At 34.9% G+C, this 22,895-nt stretch overlaps 1 protein-coding gene across 1 annotated transcript in view; it reads right to left on the bottom strand.

Annotated features, from left to right (window-relative positions):
• Cntn5 (contactin 5) overlaps window positions 1-22,895 on the bottom strand; it is a 1,252,743-nt gene that overhangs the window by 119,852 nt on the left and 1,109,996 nt on the right. The window contains exons 14-15 of the mRNA XM_058570757.1: window positions 6,658-6,785; window positions 3,699-3,874 (exon numbers count right to left, since the gene is read on the bottom strand). Coding sequence (XP_058426740.1) covers window positions 3,699-3,874; window positions 6,658-6,785 — 304 coding nt within the window. The remainder of the gene's footprint in view (window positions 1-3,698; window positions 3,875-6,657; window positions 6,786-22,895) is intronic.

The raw sequence follows: 22,895 nt of genomic DNA on the forward strand, positions 1-22,895 counted from the left end.
GTTCCTGCAGAGCTCTGAACAACATCAACAATTGTGTCAAAATAGCGGTAAATTCTTTTATTTAATAAGATGGTTATTCAGCACCAGAGGTTGTAATGTCTGTCTCCTCACTGTAACTTCTACTTCACCAGTCTAGACTGAATTTAAATCCATGAACTATTCAATCCCTGCTCCACCTAGCTGTCAAAATTACCTTCTCAAAAAATAAATGTGAACCATGTGGCTCCCTGCTACATTCAAAATACAACCAAATTCTACAGCTCAGAAATCAGTGCCTTTTACAATGAAGCCTCCACTGCTCTCCTTGAAATTTAATCAACAAATATTGACTTCTTGTCTACTGTGTATCCTCACTGTGCTGTCCAGGCATCTGGCTCCACATTTTTCCTCAGACATGCCCCAAACTATTCTGCCTTTTGTCTTTTTGACCCGTCTGCTCTGTATGGCAAAGCATTTTGTTCTAGGAACCTGGCAAAATTCTACCTATCCAGATACATTTCAAAAACTGACTTCTCCTGCCTGTAGGCATGCAGAGAATAGATTTCTAGCCCATCCTGCTCTCTCCCATTCAATTGTGCCTTCTCAGTGGTGAAGGGCCATGTCTTTTTTGTATCCCCCACAACATTTAGCAAATAAAATAAAGGGTCCTGCAAATAGCGGATTGAATTAAAATCTTAAGAATAGATTTGATAATTTATACATTCAGTTTGTTCATATTGTTTGCCAGAAGTGATTTAGGAGAACTGGATCAAATATTTATGAACTGATTGCCTGGCCCCTTATAACTGTGGCTTTGGTAATGGTTTTACTCCAAATTAGTCAAATTGCCAGGTTTATTAAATGGGGTCTCAGGACAGAGGGCAAGAGAATTAGAAGCATTTTCATTATAGATGTTTTAATTTAAATTTTAAAGCAATACTATTGTTTTTAAAACATGATATGATTACATGTTTATGTACTCTCCTGAAATTCAGTCATCCAAAAACAGTAGTCTATTTAAAACATGACATTATATGTTACATAAAGTGTACACATAAAAATTTGACTACTTTTATCTACAAATAGCTGTATATATAAAAAAAATATCAACTAGTTAAGAACATACTTATGTCATATTTTGGTATGTATAAGATGTTAAACATCAAAATCCTTGTGATTTTTTTCTTCTCTCCTCATCTCTGAGGTTTGGCTGGCTCATTTTTTCCTCTTTATCTTCCGATTCAACCACATTGAATCACCCATCTCCAGCACACCATCCCAGGGCAGCAGCTTCCAGAACATTCCAGTTAAAGCCATACTCTATTTCTACTGAAGCCCCCAGTCCCATTTGTCTTTCTTGCTCTTCTGCACCACCTGGACACCTAAGGTGAGACCTCAACATTCTTTGAATGGTTCTTCTTTGGAGTACAGAGCAGGCCTTAGGAGTACTTACTGAGATTTTCTCTGAGAACAGTTCTGTCTCTCTGACTTCCAGAATCTTCCCTCCTCCCAGAAGGTATTTACAAACCTGGAGGGCTTCCCAAATCTCCCTTCTAATGACAATTTTATTTCTCCTCCTAAAGCAGATACATTTATGAGGAGAGGAGGAAGAGTGGGACAAAACAGTGTTCCTTCTTGCCCATCCATTGTCATGCAGTGGTGTTCTCTCTAAACAGAACTCATTTAGTTTTCGAAATTGTTGAGAAAGGTGATAGAAGATCTCTTTTACATTGCACAGTTTTGATGCTACCAAATATTTTAAGGATTTATTTTTATAAATTGTTGTAAGTATACTAAAAGTGTCTTCAAGATAAGTATTTTCTTATTCCAAAGCATAATTTTAAAATGTCTTGGGTGTATATAGGTTTGCATGGAGTAAGGGATTAGTTTTGTATTTCTCAAGTTTAAGGGACAGCATATGTGCAAAGAGGGATAGAGCAGGTATTTGTGAAAAACATTCAAGATACATATTTATACAAATAAATGACATTGACCAAGAGTGGTGATGTCTAAGGGGCATAAGCAAAAATTGTCATAACTTTATCAGGTTCAAAAAAGAAGGTCTGTTTCTTTTTTCTTTCTTTCTTTGGTGCTGGGGATCGAACTCAGGGCCTTGTACATGCAAGGTAAGCACTCTACCAACTGAGCTATATCCCCAGGCCCTAGGTCTGTTTCTATGAAGGAAAATCATTGGTAATTTTGGAGATATTTTTACTTTATATATCTGATCACTCAAAGGAATGTTTATAAATAATCCTAAGAAAATATTTTTAGTGGTACTTTTTGCTGTCAAAAGTAATATTTTTGTATCATATTATCCTGTTTCTGTTTTATGGCGTTTACGTTATTAAATTCATATAAAGGAATTATCAACCCAAATGAGTGTAACATGATCTAAATATTTTGCATATAACTTAGCCATAGATAATTGAAATTGATTTAATGAGATGGTGACTAATGCAGTAGGTAATCATCCGTTATTTATATAGTCTCTCTCATTAATTGCAGAGTAAACAAGGATGGAAGGAATAATTTGGAACAAAGTGTTTAATTTGGGTTACATTGGCAAATGCAACAAAGAGAGTTCATCTTTACTCTGTCACTACTATGCATTTATTAAATCTAGAGTGAGAGGGATTTTAGAAATTATCTGGCACAAATTTTTCACTTCTCTATGAGATTGAGGTCCAGTCAAATCAAATGACCGCCTTTATGTTACAGAGATGATTAGGGATTGGGCTGAAATTCCATCCACAGAATTCCTAACTTTGGGTCCAGGACTTTTTTTACTGTATCATATGATCTTTAAAATAAAATCCAATACAAGTGAGTTTAGATATCTGGGTTCACTACCTATGGTTTTCCAAAGCTTCCCATAGTGTTTAGGAAAGAATAAACTGATATTAGGAAGTATATGACAGCATTTAAATTGGATAATTGGGGTGGGAGTAAATATATATTTGAATCTCTCTCTTCAGCCAATATAGGAGGAAAATTTCATCCAAGATCTCCCTACCAGCTGAGTTCCACTGTCTTTCTCCAATTCTCTCTGTCACTATGCTGCTCCTTTATATTTTCATGAAGTCAGTGGGGGAAGGGGTATTCTTTTCACTTCTCTATAAAGCTAAGGTACTGCTATTATTCTGTAGTATCTGGTTCACAAGATTTCCTATTTCATTTGACTGAATGCCTTGTAGATACATAATATAAGTAGATATTAAAAAGAAAAGACTTGGCAGACAAGAAACGAGAATGTCCATGAATGTTTAAGACTAATGTCCAATCGTGACTATGGTATGCATGTTGAATTTCTACAGCTTGTGAAAAACTAAAGAATATCCCCAAATTACTTCTATGGAGGAGTAGGACAGGCAGACTAACTTCAATCATTACTGTAGCATAATTACTGAAAGCAAAGCTAAATAATGCAGTGACCATTTTATGTAGAAATATAATGTGAGAAGTAATATGTAAATATTTACAATACTATTAAAACAATTTTTAAAAAGTGGCAAAGAAACCAAACTCACATAATAATATCTTCCAATTTTTTTTACTGAAGTTTTAAAAGAATTATTATTTTCAGTTTGACATGACATAAAAGAAAGTAATTGTTTTAATCATTTTTCCTACTTTTATTAACTTTTCATATATTAAAACATGTTATATTGAGTCAAAATTTCTTATTACTACTTGAAAATAAAAGTGTATAAACTTACGGCCCTGATGCTTTCAAAATGTCCACCTTCTTTCTCGAAATCAATAGGCTGTCCTTTTAGCATCCAGTAGAAAGTGACATCCAAACTAGCATCATGAATTGCTTTGCAATTAAGGACTATACTTTCTCCAACAGTTAACTCTGTTCTTTTAGGAGTAAGTTCTATCCTTGTAGGTTCTATGGAAGCAAAAATATATTAATTAAAATAATCAACAGGGTTTTCCCCATGCAGCTTGTATCATTTTGAATAACAGGAAAAAAAAAAAAACGTATATAAGGATTCTATACAAATACAACTGCTCCAGATACATACACCAAATTTTTCACATCTTTATTATTAAGTGAAATCTTAGCAAACTACTATTAAGTGAAATCTTAGCTTTTAGGAAGCTAGGATATTTTATTATGCTTTTGTAGATGACTAATGAATTTGGAGTCCCTGGATTTAGGAAAAAACAAACAAAAATGACAAGACACTACAAAGAAACAACAAAACTAGAAGCAACATTTGGCATCCTGGAAGAAGCATTAGAAAAGAGAAGCTGCAGTCTCTCTGAGCAACTTAAAGGATCATCAAGTACATGAAAGGATTAAAAATGCTAAGTAATAGGGCCGGGGTTGTGGCTCAGTGGTAGTAGAGCACTTGCCTGGCATTTGTGAGACACTGGGTTCAATTCTCCGCACCCCATATAATTAAATAAACAAGTCCATGGACAACTTAAAAAGTATTTTTAAAAAATGCTCCTTATCTCAGAAGGAAGAATTGCAGGGATGTTTGTGCCTTAATGGCTCCTAGAGGCTATAAGGCAAAAGAAAGAACCTCCCTCCAAATTACTATCTCAGTGGGGATAAAAATATTATTCTACTACTATACTACTTATACTTACTTTTCATTCCACAAAACACTCTGAATAGAAAAGAGTAGGATGGGTACCTTCTGGATGATTATAAAATTTCATTTTGAATAGATTATGGTTGGTTTAATTAAACTATATAAAGAAAGGCAAAAACACTGAATGAAAATGTTTTTGGAGGAAAAAATATGTTTAACTACATGGTTTGGCTAAATTTTGAAAATGACACATTTTTACTGGGATTAGAGTAACTAATACAGCTATGCATGTAAGGGTGAAATGAGTAATTAAGTGACTGCAATGTGACATGTTTTAAATGAAGTAGGGGGTAATGGAGACACGATTTTGCTTTTTTTTTTTTTTTACTAATTAGATTCATGGGTATAGATGCCACAAGAAATATGACATGTTGATTAATAATTAGCTTGATTTTCCTACTCTACCTCTATTGTTCACAAGAGTACAGTCTGAGAAAGCACCACTCCTCATCACCTATCACTTTCTTTAATATCCAAAGTCCTGAGCAGTTCCTGAGAAGAAAATGAAATCCTAAAACAGGAATGCCACTATAACTATTAGCATTCTAGAGCTCAGATATTCTGTGTGGCGTTCCAAGTTCTGGCTTTATTGAATAAGGCAGATGAACATAATATACTGTAGTTGGAATTTTGTGGAAATTGAAGTATACTGAATCACTAAATATCCCATTTAACTCATGATTTACAAAACCTATTATTATGATCATGAAAGTCTGTGGGATGGGCACAGTGGTACACATCTATAATCCCAGAGGTTTGGGAAGATGAGGCAGAAGGATCATGAATTTAAAGCCAGTCTCAGCAATTTAGCAAGGCCCTAAACAAATTAGCAAGATACTGTCTCTAAATAAAATATAAAAAGAGGTGGGGATGTGGCTTACTCTGGGTTCAATCCCCATTCCCCTCCTTAACCTCTCCACCAAAAATGGTCTGTGGACCCAGCATTACTTCATTATGAAAAGAACAAAATTGATTAGCACACAGAATAAGACATATGACTGGAAGATTGGGTTGGATCCCAGTAACATATATGATATAAATGAAAACATCTTTTAAATTATGTTCTCTCCTACACTTAATGTTTGCCTTTCTTCTAAACTATCATAGAGCTGGGTATTTTGATTACATTTGCATTTCTAAAGACACAGAAAAATTAACAGTTTTATTAGCACTAAGTATGTTCACAATATTGTAAATCATTACTGCTGTCCACAGAACTTTGTTCATTTTCCAAACCTAAATAAATGTCATATTTTTATGGTCAAAGTTTGATTTGGTATATAATACATGCACAATGGGAAAAAAGTCAACGATATAATTCAGTTGTGAAAAATGTCTCTTTGCTTTGCTCCTAAGATATGAGATTATTCTTTTTACTACTAAACAATAATATATAGTCTCAAAACCATGTTCTTGGCTTGAAATCTAGTTGTATTAGAACCAGAGAACATATATATTAGAAATAATATTTATCATACTAAAAGTGTAAGTATATAAGAAATTCCATTGGTGCAAACCTCAATGAGCAGCACTGGCACCAATGTATCTGATCTATACCCCCGCTCCACTACTCATAGATATCCTCTTTTTGATACTCCTCTGGGTCTAAATCCCTAGTTGATATGGCAACAAAGGAATATTCCTTACTGATGTTAAAATTAGTTTTAGTACAGAAAATATTTTTTCTTGTGGTGTTAAGGATGGAGCCCCAGGCCCAATGCACACCAGGCAAATGTTCTACCACTGAGCTATATCCCCAAACCAAGTGGAGGGAAATTTCTTTTATGTTGCTAGTGTTAATATTTTGAGACATTTCAAAAAAAAAAACAAAAACTTTATAAGTTTTGTTCAAAGCAAAATATTGAATTTTAACCAATAATTGGTTCTTTCCTGCTAGGTTTCCTAAATGATAGAAAGTGACAATTTGGGTGTGTTAATTCTGTTTGTAATATGGTTTAGAAGCAGGCATGTACACAGTTAAGTGCAAACATACACATGTGCACGTCATACTTATTTTCTTATATGGGCATGAAACTAGGCTTGTAAGACATTAGCCACATTTTCTTACCTTTTACAGATACAGATGCTATTATTTCAGCAGAACCAAAGATGTTTTCCCCTCGGCAAACGTACTTCCCTTCATCTGACTTAGAAACATTTAGTATCCGTAGGCTCCCGTCTGGAAGAATAGCTATTCTGAAAATTATTAAAAAAGGTTTTCTCCTGTTTTACTGCAAATCAACTAAATGATAAGAAACTCTGATGAAGTCTCAAAACACTTGTAAGGTGATAATAAATAAGATAAAGCATCACTGTGAAAGTAAGCAGTGACAGTAGAAATGGTTTATCCTTTTAAGACTTTATGCCATAAAGCCACTGAATATCTTCTAATATTCAAAAGAGGTAGGGAGGTACAGGTTATTTTTCTTTTGACAGTTTTTGACAGTTAATTTTAAAACTGGTAGAAAAAGGTGACCCTGAATTTGGTTATAACAACTTGTTCCTAGGATATCACCTAGCAATATTTTAATATTAAGCTTGGGTATTTTACCTCAAACCAAGAGTGACCTCCAAAATCAAATATATAAAGAAATAGCATAAAACATAGAGGAGGACAAGTACAGAACATAAAATTAATTGTATACAGCCAGGAGATGATTTATGGTGGTTTCTCTGTATTGCCAAAGGTACAGCAAGGGTATGAAAATGCAACCTGGTAACTCAGCTGCTCACACCGCACTTTTTAAACATAAGAACATGATATCCGAGTTTGCATTTGGTCTCTTTAAAGACCTTTGTTAAAAATGGACCTTCATTTTTATATAAAGGTGAAAAATTAAAGCATTATTAAAAATTTTTAGAAGTTCAGTGAAAATGAGGCTGACATTTGGAATTACCACATCCTCCTGTGTATTTATCATTTTAGGAATTTATAGATTTCAAATTTAATTAGTACTTGGGTCCTTTTCTCCTTTCTGTGCTCTTGAAGTGTAACCCATTATTTCACCAGTATATCAGCCTACAAAAGTGAACTGAAACAGAACAGAAGAAACTGTTGTGGTTTTAGTTGACATATCATTGGAGTTTGGACTGACTTCTTTTAGAAAAGAGGGAAAAATAGGCTGTGCTGCATGGGGTAAGAACCAGTGACCCTTCTGAATATGAAATACTAAAATTGAATCCTCCTGTTCCTGAGAACAGTTTATTACATAGCAATATGATATTAAACCAATAAAGATTCCAAAATAATGGCTAAATCTGTTCGGTCAAGATTTTTGATACTATCTTAAAATGTACATTCAGTCTTGCTAATCTCTCAGACCTGATGGTTATTTACAATATTGAACTTCATACAATTGTTATTAAATTGTAGATTGTTGAAATATTGCTTATGAATATATACTTACATATTGCCATTAATAAAGATAACACTGAAAAAAACATGGTTTTCATTATGGATCTAATTTGATTTGCAATATGTAAGAAGAAAAACAAATTTAGAAACAAGTCTGACTAGGAAGAGAAAGGTTGATTTTGTAGTTTATATCTAAGAGAGATTAACTGGAGATATTTGGAAAACAATGCTTCTAATAATATATATTATTGTATATAGTCCATTCAAGATGGTCAATGAAAATTTCCGTTCTTTTTTTTTCTATAAAAATGCTATTTTGTGAACTTATTCCATTTCAAACTCAATGGTAAACATTCTACCAGAGATATATTTGAAAGCAAAACTTACATTCATTGCAAAGAATTCTTCTTGTGAAAATTACAGACTTTGAATTTACCTAAATACTATAATTTTTGCTGATTACTAATATTTTGAAAATATTCTGGATTTTACCAACTGGAGTAAATTATAATATAGTAGGGAAGAAATTTGGCTTAAATATTCACCTGCTTCAAAGAAATAAATGTGTCTTGGACACTGGCAATATTTCAGCTCTTGGTTTAAGATGAATGCTTTTTCACTGACAAGAGGCAGCATATTAAATTCTCCTTTTGTAGATAGTTTACCAACTCCAAGGTCTGTACGTTAGACTACTAATCCAATTGAAGGTATGAAGAATTTTGAATATCATAATGTTTATCTGTCAGGTAACAGTGTCCTTTACTCCAAATCCTGTCTTCTGATTCAAATTGCAAATCTTTATCAGATGAGCTTTTTTTTTTAATCTTAGAAAAAGTAGATAATGAGTGTGATTTACATTATAATGCTGGTTATTACACACATAATTACTTAGATAATTGAATGTTGAATTATTTCTCTCCTGGAGATTCCTAACCTTTTAATCTTCTCCCCTCTGCTGTCAGAGTTTTTCAGATTTGGGGACTAATTCTGCTGAGACATCCTTAGATTCAGAGTAGGGTAGTAAGGGAAGGGAGGGAGGTAGGGAAGGTTTTGTGGGGTAAGGAGAGAATTTAAGAGTTCAAACCAACTTTCTAGAATTAAGAGCCAGTCATGCTTCCTATATTCTGGATTCTAGACTTGGTGTTAATTTCTGCCTAGATATGGAATTGTCTTGGTTCTCACCTTGCCACTAGTTCCTGACACTCTGCCTTGTTAATTCGTCTGGGACACTATGGTGCTTAACTCACCTCACATGTGTTCATTGTTAACCCCTTGACACATATCTCTATTTCCAAATTTCAGAGCCACTTCCTGGACCCTTCATGTCCATGTTTGGCTTCCCTATCAGACACCCCACAACTTGGTATAGACCTTTCTAAGTAGACTGCCTTGGAATACCATCTGTTTACCTTCTGCCATATTACTTAGTGATCATGCTTTGACTCTCAGATTAGATTCTTCTTTTATCTTTTTAAAACTGAGACACAGAAATGCAGAATTGCACATAGTAATGGGTACCATGTAATGTTTTGATATGTACTTCATAATTATCTTTCATTTTTAAACAACAGGAATTTATTTTCTCAATTTGGCAGGCTAAAAAGTCCAAGATCAGATGCCAGCATGGTTGACCTCTGGTGTGGGCTCTCTTGCTGGTTTGCAGACTGCTGCTTTCCTACTGTGTGCTCATATAACTTTCCCATGGTGTATGTGTGTAGAGAAAGATCTCGTCCTCTTCTAAGGTCACCTATCCTACCCTGTGATGTTCTTCAACTTTAATTGCCTCTTAAAAACCCTCACTGTTGGGAGTCACAAATGAACTGTGGGCTTGTCTGAGTTATGCCTAAGCAGAGGTGTGCCCCTTGGAGAAGTCTTAGGGTCATGTCACCCATATGAGACTGCTTCATTGCCTTGGCAATGTCCTTCTCAAAGAGAATTCTGTGATACTGTGAAATTCATTGGTTCAAATGCAACTTCACAGGGAGTGGAAAGAGATACCAGTGTGCCCAAGTAATCTTGAGGTGCCAGCTGCCTGGAGGAGGAAGAATTATTGTGCAAGTAATAAGTCCTCAATCGGGCCAACTTCCCCACAACCTCATGCTTCTTGTTTATCTTAAAGAACCCTTCCTCAGGATAAATTCCTTTGGTGTGTTTCAGTATAAATCATTTGTCTTTTCCCTTTGTTAGGATCAGACCCATCAGGTCTTTTTCACTCCTAAAGCCCCTGCTTTAACTAATTCCTTGTGTCTTTTCTCTTCATTTCTTAATACTGTTTTTTTCAGACTTTTATTTCCAGCCAGCCTACCCCTTCATATGGTTTACTCATTCCCTCCCCATGCAGGACACGTGAGCCCTCACAGCAGTGTATTAATACTGGTAGTAGAGCTTCTACACATGCATTTGGTGGGGGACACAATTTTGTTCATAGCCCCTCATCAACCTGCTCCCACATTCCCAGGTTAAGTTAGGGATCATTTCTTCCTTAGCATATTGCCCTCATTAGGAAGTCAAGGAATACTCAGCCTACCATTTTTTCATCTCTCTAATCTTCTGGTGCCTCCTATTGCACCATTGCTTGGGGCAAGGAAACCCACTGATTGAGTTCTCAGGAGCCAGCCTCATGGGACATAATATAGCATACAGAAGGATGGAAAAAGAATTTGTAGTGGAGAGAAGATGCTTGATCAAGGCATGCCACAATAGGTTTTTTTTTAAATATTTTTGTTTTAGGTGGGCACAATATCTTTGTTTTATTTTTATGTGGTGCTGAGGATGGAATCCAGTGCCTCATGCATGCTAGACAAGCACTCTGCTATTGAGCCACAACCCCAGACCCACAATATTTGTTTAAAGATAAAAATTAATTCGTGGAACTTGTAACTTAGCTGATCCAACCTCTTTTCAAATATTCAAGAACTAAAACCCAAGAAAGTTAAAATGACTTGGTTAGGCTCATCAGTTATTAATAAGAAATATAATTTGTGGGTGATTTCCCCTGTGTCACTCACCAGTGTGTATTCAGGATAGTTTCTATTGCTGCATAACAAATTACTCAAACTTGGTAAGTTAAAACAATACCTAATAATTAACCGAACATCCATTCATTTCTTCAGAATGTTGAGTGTCTCAAAATGCTGAAATCCAGGTGTGGCCTGGGTAAAGTTTTACCTGGATGCTCTGGAGAAAAGTCGTCTTTAAAGAGCTCATTCTTGTTTTGGAAAGAAATCATTGTGTGTTTTTATTATTAATTTTTAAATTTTTTGTGGGCTGTAGGGTGGGAGCTGTTTTCAGCTTCTAGATGTTGCTTGTGTTCCTTGGCATACATGTTCATCTGCCAGATTAGGTTTCCTTCTGATATCACAGTGCATGTATCATGGGATGATTAATAATTAGTACCATAAGCTTTAAAAGTACAGAAGGTTGAGTTTGAATCAGTGCCATTGACTAGTGGGTGTGTAATATTAATCAAAGTTATTTAATCTCTTTCCTCAAATGTAAAACAGTTATACCTAACTAGTTTAGAGAGAGATATATTCCTCTTACAAGGTCACTTTGCATATATTATCTAGTTAATATTTTTAAAGTATTATATTTTACTGGTTATGGTAAACATAATCTAAAATTTATTAAAAAATATAAATATGTGATAAATGTTAAAAGTGAAGATGAAGACTGCCAAGAAATTTTTTAACTCATATACCTGAAATATTTATGTAGTAGGTACGTTTTTTCTTGGGGAGTAACATTTGCATTAAGAATAGAAGGAGCATTTGTTTGAGCTCATCCTTTTGTGTGGAAAAGCAGAGGCAATAACATTTGCAAAGGCTGAGGTCAGTTGAAATGACCATGAGGTCCTGAAGAGCCAAATGGTCAGCTGAAACAGCAGCAGGGAGTGGCATAGGTAAGAATGGAGAGAGAGTCAGGGCAAGATCAGGTCAGGCCTCATATATTGTGAGTGTCATCTGAAGCTTCCAAACATTTGAATAGCTTTATTGAGTTATCATAAGCATGTAAATTCACCTGTTTAAAGTCTATGCTTTGAAAAGCTTTTGTATGTGGATGGTAAGTCAAAACCATCATTACAGTTAAAATAGTGAACATATAAATAACCCATAAAAGTAACTGTGCTCCTTCACATGCTCTCTTCCAGTCCTCTTTTACCCTATTCCCATCACCAAATAACTACAATCATAGTTAGATTGCATTTTCTAGACTTTTATATAAATTAAATGATACAGTATATGTTATATTACCTTATATATAGCTTATTTCACTCATCCTAAATTAAGATTTATCTAAATGACTACAATTGCCTATTCATTTATTTTTGTTGCTTACTAGTATTCCAATGTGTATGTGTACTACAATTTATTGATCTATTCACCTATTGATGGGTATTTATTTGCTTTCAGTTCAGGTCTATTTACAAATAAAGTGTTCCTGAACATTGATGTCTGAGTCTTCTTTGGATCTATTCCTTTATTTCCTTTGGCTAAATACTTGGATCTGTAAAGACTATATCCTCTGGTTATGTTCATGTTTCTCTTTGAAGCTGCTACTGTGATTTTATCAAATGATGACACCACTTTACATTCTTAGCAGCACCAGTATCAGAGAACTCCTAAAGCATTTTTCATGGTCAGTCTTTGAGTTCTAATAATAAGTAGGTAATGGGATCTCTTTGTGATTTTAGCCTGTATTTTCTTAGTGATGAATATGTGCAGTGTCTTTTCATGTGCTGATTTTCCATCTGTAAGTCTTCCTTTGTGAAGTGATTATTCAAATATCAATTTTTACAGAATTATTTCTTATTTTTGAAGTTTGGAAGTTCTCCAATACTCTTAAAAAGAACTTCATTGTCAGACATATGATATGCAAATATACCAGTTTGTGCCATGTCTTGGAATTTTTCCAACAGCAGAAATTCCTAATGTCAGTAAAGTTCAATTTATTAATTTTATTTCATGCATTGTGCTTTTGTTATGTTAAGAAATCTTTTGCCTGAAGTTACAATCTTTGTGTGTTTTCTTATATAAATTTTATAGTTTGTTTATGTCTGATACACTTGAGCTATTTTTTGTTTATGGTATGAGATATGGGTATTTATTCATTTTTCATGTGGCTGTCCAATTGTACCATATTGTGATTTTGAATAGATTATTGATATGGACTAAATGTTGATGTTCCCCTAGATCACATGATAATACCATAATCTCTAATACCGTGGCATGTGGAGATGTGGCCCTTTGGTAATAATTAGGGCATGTGGGCTGCATTACATGGATGGGAATGTCTTTAGATCCTGAGGGATAAGCACTTTGGGGGCCGAGGCTTGTGGTATTGGCATCCATGGTCCTGGAGCTAAAGGTCACAAGTGAAACCTTTTCCTGGTCCTAAGACAAAAGTGCCAGTTATTATGGGCCTTTGTGTACCGATGGCTACAGTCCTAAGCCCATGGAGCAGGAGAAGTTTTTCCTTAATTCCTGTGAGACAGTGTAATGGGAATTGGGCTCTTGTCTCTGACGACCACTGGTCCTGAAGCTGTAGAACACTTAGCAGCCTGTCTTCACCTTTGTGAAACTTGCATAGGACCAAGGCTTTTGGTAGTATCAGGGAAGTGACTGTTGGTCCCTAAGGTAGGGTGACATCTATAAATAACTGTTGTAGCAGCTTGGGTTCTAGAGGCAGGAGAGATCCAATGTGAGTTCCTTCTTTGGAGCAAAGTAATCACACTTAGATCACCTAGCTTGCCAAAATGGATTTAAATCCTATACGGATTGGTATTATTCTGTAGTTAGGACTGCTAGTATGCTGCAGTGAAGGGGGTTGCTGGTACTTTTCTGCTTACCTTTACCCAGCAAGGTGTAGTATGCCCAGCCAGGGAACTAGCTTTGAAATTGCTTCATTCTATTCTCTAGGTTGCCTTTCTGACTTTCCATCACTTTTTGGCTGATATCCAAACTCTTCCCTCAATCATTCTCCTCTATAGTTTTTCCTTTTTCATCCTGGTTCTCTGTGGCAGAGTCATACACAGGACATCTGTTTTAGTCAGCTGTTTTGTGGCTGCGAATTAAAGACCTGCCCAGAACAATTTTGGAGGAGGAAAAGTTCATTTGGTGGCTCAGTTTCAGAGGTTCATAAACAGTAGACTCCATTCCTTGGGGCTCAAAGTGAGGCTGAACATCACGGCAGAAAAGTGTGGCAGAAGGAAGCAGTTCACATGATGATCAGACAGTAGATAGAAAGATCTCCACTTGCCAGATACAAATATATACCCCAAAGCCATGCCCCCAATGCCACACCCACCTGCTCTCAGTTACCCCTCAGTTAACCCAATCAGTGAATTAATTCCCCGATGGATTAAGACTCTCACAACCTAATCTCTTATCCTCTGTACCTTCTTGCATTGTCTCACAGGTAAGATTTTGGGGAACACCTCACATCCAGACCATAACAATATCCATATTCAGTCATCTTGAATATCTCTGCATGAATGATCCACTTTATTATCCACCATCACCAGCAGGCATTGTATGTCACTTATTTCTCTCTTTCTTTTTATCAGCCATTCTCATAAGGTGTACATTTAATGTAGTGTGTTTAATTTGTATTTTCTTGACTGTTAATGATGTTGAATAGCTTTTCATAATTTGATAGTTTATTTTTTGCCTGTGTATGGAGGCTTTTATATGGCATATTCTAGATATTTATCATAGAACTAGAGTTTTTAATTTTGAAAAAGCCTAATCTATCAATGTATCTTCCACACATAGTACTTTTGATAAAGTTTGAGAATGTTTACTGACTATTAGATCATTAATATGATCATTAATATGTCCTTCTATATTTTCAAATTCTTCCATGGAGTGCATTTTGGTTCTACATAATAGTTGGACTTATTTTAACATAAATCATGGAACTTAATTTGTTCCACTTAAGTACCTGGTGCCTCCTCTTTCCCTCCTATTCTACTGGCTTTATATATATATATATATATATATATATATATAGATATATATAGATAGATAGATAGATATAGATAGATATAGATCTATATCTATCTATCTATATATCTATCTATCTATCTATCTATCTATCTATCTATCTATATATATATATATATATTCAGTTTTTAATTGGTGCTTTGTAGACATACATAAAGGTAAAATTCACTGTGGTATATTGAAACATGTAGAGAGTATAGAATTGTCAAATCCATTCTGCATTTCCTCATTGTTTCTGTCCATCCTCTGTATTTCTCAATCTCCTTCTACACCACTGATATTTTCTACATCTCCTAAAATTTGCCCCCCACACTTTTACAGTACTTTGTTCTAGCTTTCATATGAGAAAAAATATTTGGCCCTTGATTTTCTGAATTTGGCTTATCTCACTTAGCATGATTGTTGCCACTTGTAGTGCTTCTGATAATACGGGCATTTTACCAACATTAATTCTGTCTATCCAAGAACATGGGAGAATGTTCTATCTTCTGAGGTCTTCTTAAATTTCTTTCTTTAGTGTTCTGTAGTTTTCATTTTAGAGGTCTTTTACTTCTTTTGTTAGATTGATTTACAAGTATTGTGTGTATGGGAGCTATTATAAATAGGATAGTTTTCCTAATTTCTTCTTCAGCTGATTCACTGTTAGTGTATAGGAATGAAATTGATTTATGGGTGTTAATTTTGAATACTACTACTTTGTCGACTTATGAGTTCTGTAAGTTTTGTTGACGATTTTTGGGTCTCTTCAATCTAGGCTCATATAATCAGCAAAGAGATAGTTTGAGCTCTTCTTTTCCTATTTGTATCCATCTACTTTCTATTTTTGCCTAAGTGCTCTGTCTAGAGTTTAAAAGATTATGCTGAATAGAAGTGTTGAAAGAGGGCAGCCCTGTCTTTTGGAGGAAAAAATGAAAGAATTTCCTCTATTTAGAATTATGTTGGCCTTGGGTTTGTCATATATAGCTTTTACAATGTTATATTCCTTCTTTACTTAGTTTTTCTAGTGTTGTGAACATGAATGGATACTGTATTTTGTCACATGCTTTCTCTGCATCTATTGATATCATTTGATTCTTGTCTTTAATTCTATTACATTGATTGGTTTTCTGTATGTTGAAACAACCTTGCATCTCTGAGATAGTGTACCATGATCAAATGTGTTTTATCTTTTAAATGTGTATTTGTATGTGATTTCCTAATATTTTATTAAGAATTTTTGCATCTATGATAATCAAAAGATGTATCTGTGTCTAGTTTGGTGTCAGGGTTGTTATGGTTTGGATGTGAGGTGTCCCCCAATAGCACATGTGTGAGACAAGGCAAGAAGGTTCAAAGGAGAAATGATTGGGTTGTGAGAATCTTACCCCAATCAGTGAATCAATCCTCCTGATGGGATTGACTGAGTGGTAACTGGAAGCAGGTGGGGTGTGGCTGGAGAAAGAGATTGAGTGGGAGTGTGGCTATGGGGTATATATTTTGTAGCTGGAGAGCGGAGTCTCTCTGTTTCCTGATCACCATGAAGGAAGCGGTTTCCCTCTCCCACCATGATATTCAGCCTCACCTCAAGTCCTGAGGAAGGGAGCTAGTCTTCTATGGACTAAGGCCTCTGAAACCATAAACCCTCAAATAAACTTTTCTTCCTTACATTTGTTCTGGTCTGATCCTTTAGTCACAGCAGTAAAAAAGCTGACTAAAACAAGGGTGATACTAGCTTCATAGAAGGTGTTTGTAAGAGTTCCCTCCTTTTCTACTTCATGGAATAATTTGAGGACGATTGGTGTCAGTTCTTCTTTAAAGGACTGGTAGAACTCGGCAGAGAATCCATCCTATCCTAGGCTTTTCTTAGTTGGTAGATTTTTGATGGTGTCTTCAATTTCATTACTTGAACTTGATCTGTTTAAATTATCTATGACCTCCTGGTTCAATCTGGGTCTCTATCAATGCCTTCAAGATTTTCTCATTTATTATAGTATAAATTTTGGAAATAGTTTCTGGTTATCCTGTATTTCAATAGTAGCTGTGGTGATATTTCCTTTGTCATCATGAATCTTAATAATTTGAGTTTTTTCCTGATTGTTTAGGAAATCACAAATCAACTATTTTGGTAAGTTTAGCTAAGTGTTTCCCTTTCTTTTCTGATTTTGTTAAAAAATTCAATTTCATTGATTTTGGCTCTGATTTTAATTATTTCCTCTTTTCTCCTGATTTTGGTGTTGATTACTTCTTTTCCTAGGGCCTTGAGATATAATATTATTTATTTGATGACTTTCTATTCTTTTAATGAATGATCTCAATACTATGATCTTTCTTCTTAGAATTGCTTTCATAGTGTCCCGGAGATTTTGATGTGTTGTATCATGATGAATTCTCACCACTAAGTATTTTTTTTTATTTCACCTGATTTCTTCTTCTGTGAATCCATAACATTTTATTTAGTCTCCAGGTGTTAAAGTAGGTTCTTTTTAAATTTTACAATATCATTGATTTCTAATTTCATTCAATTGTTTGAAAGAATGCCAGGTATTCTCGCTCTTTTTTATTTTTTTTTTTTATTTGAAGCATTACTTTGTGGTCTAAGATGGGGTATATTTTAGAAAATGAGCGTGTGCTGCTGAGAAAAGTTTATTCAGTCACTGATGGATGAAATATTCTTCATATGCCTATTAAATCTACATTATTGTATAAGTTCTTTTTTTTTTAGTTTAAAGAATCTATGCAGTGGTGAGAGAGGCATGTTAAAGTCACTCAGTGTTATTGTGTTCTATTTAATTCATTCTTGAAATTGAGGGTTTGTTTGGATATAGATTCACCATTGTTTGGGGCATAAATATTTATGATTGTTATACCTTGTTGATGTGTAATTTGCTTAAGCACTATGAAATGTCCTTCTTTGTCTCTTCTGATTAACTTTGGCTTAAAGTCCACTTCATCTGATATGAGAATAGAAACCCCTGATTGTTTATGAGATCCATGTGAATGATATATAATTTCCTATCCTTCCACCTTCAGTCTCTGGATTTCTTTGCCAATGAGATGAATCTTTTGGGGAAAGCATATGGTTGGGTCTTATTTTTTAATCAAATCTGTCAGCTCATGTATTTGATTGATGAGTTTAGACCACTTATATTCAGTATTATTATTGAGAGATAATTTTTCTCATCATTTTAATTTTTTTCTAGTCTTTAATTTGAATTAGTTTCTCTGACTTAGTGTTTGTTATAGTTTGGATGTGAGACCATGCAAGAGGGTTCAGAGGAGAAATGATCAAGTTGTGAGAGCCTTAATGTAATCAGTGAGTTAATACTCTGATGGGAATAACTGGTAGCTAATTGAGGAGGGGGAGTGGGGGCATGAGGGCATGGCTTTGGGATATATATTTGTATCTGGTGAATGAAATCTCCCTGCTTTCTGATCATGATGTGAGCTGCTTCCCTCTGCCACACTCTTTAGCCATAATGTTCAGCCTTACTCAGAGCCCAGAAAAATGGAGACAACTGTGTTTATACTGAGACTTCTGAAACCATGAGCCCTCAAATAAAGTTTTCCTCCTCTAAAACTTTTCTGGTCAGATTTTTTTAGTCACAGCAGTTTAAAAAAATGACTAAAATACTATTCTACAGTAGTTTCTCCTGCTAATTATTTTCATTTATTAATTTCTTCATGAAATATTTATTGAGTATGTTTTATAGTGTAGTCTATCTGGTTGTGAATTCTTTTAACTTGTTTATCATGGAAGGTTTTAATTTCATTTTCAATTCTGAAGCTTAATTTTGCTGCATATGATATTCTTGGTTGGCATACATTTTCTTTCAGAGTGTGGTATTTATTTCTCTAAGACTTCATAGCGTTTGGGGTCAGGGTTGAGAAAACAATTGATATTCAGGTTGGGTTTTCTCTAAATGTGACACATAATTTTTCTCTATCAGCTTTTAGAATTTTATCTTTATTATGTATGTAAGGAATTTTTATAATAATGTTCCTTGGGGTGGGTCTATTGTAATTTTGTATATTTGGAAACCTGGATGCTTTCTATATTTTATTTTCTATTTCATTGAAAAGACTATATATTCCTTTAGTTTGTATTCCATAGCCTTCATCTATCCTGATAAATCTTAAATTTGGACTTTTCATGTTATCCCATATTTCTTGAATATTCTTTTCATGGTCTCTTCACATCTTTTCTTGATGGTCAACTTTGTTTTCAGGATTATGTATTTTGTCTTCATTGACTAAAACTCTATATTCTAAGTGGTCTAGTATTTTGGTGGTGCTTTCCATTAAATTTTTATTTCTGATGGATTCTTTTTCAGAATCTGATTCCTTTTTGAACTGACATTTCATTTCTTGTATTTTCTGTTTTCATTCCTTACGTTGTTGTTTACCTCATAGTTCAGTTTAACTATGAACTTTCTAAATTCATTCTCTGACATTTTCTCCACTGTGTTGTTAATGGATTCTGTTATTGAGGTATTTGGGGTTGTTCCCTTGCTTTTTCATATTTTTGTCTGCCCATCTATCAGTATGAATCTGGGGCAGTACAGTTCCTATCCTATGAACTTACAGTGTCCTTGAATATTTCCAAAACACCATAGTTTTGGGGGAGACAAATAATAACAACACCAATTCAAAGAATATATAGCATTACACTAACTGCTCGAGTTCCTACCATGACATCTACAATGTTAATTGGCACAATAAATAGAAATACTATGATAAGCAGTTACCTACAATAAAATAGTTTGCAATTTCAAAAGGTAAACAGGGAAAATGCAGAAGGAGATGTATGATGTGATGATTATGAAGAAGTAGGAGAGACTATAGAAGTAAAAAATTTAAGGAAGCATGGAAATGAATATCATAGAATTTGACTTCTAGCAAAAGAAAGGGAAGGAAGAGAACCAAGAGATACAGAAAAGAGAAAAACAACACAAAATAGAACCAAGATATACTAATCAAAAACTGGTAACCCTCAAAAGACAGTCATGAAAAATAACTACTTTCAAAAAGTTAGAAGTGAGAAAAAAGGGAAAATACACACACACATATAAAAATGTCTACAGTCAATTTAAAAAAAAAAAAGGTTCTTGATTAAAACAAAATTGAGGAATTGTTTCCACTGCAGTGGTCAAAATTGTCAATGAGAATAGATTTTTTTTGTCTGTTCCTAAATGTTTTTCTTACCATTTTTTTTTCCTTGAGGTATCCCCTGCATATAAGAGTAGTGACTTCAGGCTGTCACATCCTTTCTGTTTTTGTGTTGCTGATTAAACTGACAGCTGGAGGTCAAAAATTCTTGACTTCCTTTCTCAGCAGTATGAGGTAGAGTGGGGTTCTGTGAGAAGAGTTTGGAGCTTTGGAATGTGGGGTTTAGGTCTAGTTAGGCTCCAGGGGTTTGTTGAATGGTGATTGGTCTGAAGACTTTAAATCATTGCACCTCCGAGGACCAGAAGCTGCCCATCCATGTTGGGAGACTGCATGCCAGAAGTTTCCCTTTGGCCCTTTGCCACATGAGAGGAACCGATCCTTTACTCCCTCTTCCACCTAAGGATCACACTATTCCCAGCCTCCTCGGCTCAGTCCTCAAGCAAACAGTCATAGCTACATCTTTTTTCAAATTGTCCAGCTGATCCTACAAGCCACTAGACTCAAAATGGGCAGGGATAGGGGGAGACCAGGCTCTCTCTGGTCACTGTGAATCCCATTCCCCTGGTCTCCTAGGACCACTGAGTTGTGTGGTAGGTGTCTGCTAGGTCTGGGCTCCTGGTCTTGCTCCCACAGCTGCTGTCTTCCATAGTGAGGTAGCAATATGGGGCCTGCCTTGGCTCTCTACAAACAACTGGGAAATACTACTAGGATATAGTGTGATACACCCTCTGGATAAGTTTGACAGTGACTGTTATCTGTGATTTCTTGGTATCGAGATACACCACACTACCACTTGAAATGCAAATTCCCTTATACTCCATGCTTTGCCTGTGGTGGATCATCTCTTGCCATTGCCAGTGGTGGGATTTCTTCTTTATTTTATTGTATCCAAACTTCTGGGTCCCCAAGCTGTTCTGAGAGTCCAGTATTAAATGCCAGTAAAATCCCTCTTTCACCCACCTTACTGAGATGCTGTTTATTTGCTTTCTTGGTCTCATGCCATGAAGCAGCTTGAAAAGCAAACTCCTCCATCTTCCAAGCCTCTAATTTCATTCTTCTTTATGGCTGAATAAAATTCCATTGTGTACATATACCACACTTTCTTAAACCATTCACCTATTTTTTGGGCACCTGGGCTGGTTCCATAATTGGGCTATTGTGAGTTGTGGTTCCATAAACAATGGATGTGGCTATGTCACTAAAGGATGTTTATTTTAGTTGTTTTATATAAATATAAAGAAATGGGATACCTGGGTCATATGATGGTTCCATTCCTAGTTTTATCTTCCTCCTGTATTTTTAAGAAAACTCTTATTACATACCTTTTTTTTTCTGATCCACTTTGAGGTTCAATTTTGCACGAGATTTGGGTTAAATTTTTTTTTTGGGGGGAGCAGATTTTGAATTGCTCCATCCAGCATCATTTTCTTCCATTGAATTGCTTTTTAACTTTGTCCAAATTAACTTGGCATGGTCTATCCTATGATCAAATGTCTACTGCTTAATCCAAATACTTTATTGATTATTTTAAATATATATAATTCTTAATATTAATTTTTCTTTGTTCTTTTTTGTCAAGATTGTTTTGATAAAAAAAATGCATCTGGGATCTAAGAACTATTGTCTATTATTTTCTTCTACTTTTTGGTCTGGGCATCATGATGACCTTACATAAAGAATTGGGTAGTATCTCCAGAAGAGTTTTCATAAATTTGGGATTATTTCTTCCTTAAATGTTTGGTGAAATTCGCTAGTAAAACATTCAGGACTGGGATTTTCATTGTGGGGAGATTTTAATCTATAAATTCAATTTTTTTTTATTTTAATTTTTAAAATTTGTTCTAATTAGTTATATATGATAGCAAAGTGCATTTTGATTCATTGTACGCAAATAGAGCACAACTTTACATCTTGTATAACCAGAGAAATTAAAAGTCACACTACATGTGTAGTCATACATGTACCTAGGGTAATGATGTTAATCTCATTCAACCATATTTTCTACCCCCATGCCCCCTCCCCTTTGCCCAACCAAAGTTACTCCATTTATGCCTCCCCACTCCCATTACAGTTCAGCATCTACTTATCAGAGATCATTTGGCCTTAGGGTTTTTTGGGATTGGCTTACTTTGCTTAGTAAAGTAACTCCATCTATTTACCTGCAAATGCCATAATTTTATTCTCTTTTAATCTTGAGTAATATTACATTGTGTATATGTACCACAGTTTCTTTTTCCATTATTCATCTATTAAAGGGCATCTAGACCATAATAGCCAAAGCAATCCTTAGCAAGAAGAGTGAAGCAGGAGGCACCACAATACCAGACCATAAACTGTATTACAAAGCTATGATAACAAAATTGGAATGGTATTGGCACCAAAATAGACATGTAAACCAATGATAGAGAATAGAAGACACAGAGACAAACCCACATAAATACAGTTATCTCATACTAGACAAAGGCACCAAAAACATACATTTGGAGAATCGACAGCCTCTTCAACAAATGACGCTGGGAGAACCGGAAATTCATATGCAGCAAAATGAAACTAAACCCCTGTCTCTTACCATGCACAAAAATCAACTTAACATGGATCAAAGACCTAGGAATTATACCAGAGACCCTCTGCCTAATAGAAGAAAAAGTAGGCACAAATCTTCATCATGTCAGATTAGGACCTACCTTCCTTAACCAGACTCCTAAAATACTAGAAATAAAATCGAGAATCAATAAATGGGATGGATTCAATCTAAAAAGTTTCTTCTCAGCATAAGAAACAATCAATGAGATGAAGAGAGAA

This window comes from Marmota monax, unplaced genomic scaffold (genome assembly GCF_021218885.2).
Source record: "Marmota monax isolate L192 unplaced genomic scaffold, Marmota_monax_Labrador192_F-V1.1 WCK01_AAM20220418_F8-fsc00045, whole genome shotgun sequence".
Lineage (NCBI taxonomy): Eukaryota > Metazoa > Chordata > Mammalia > Rodentia > Sciuridae > Marmota > Marmota monax.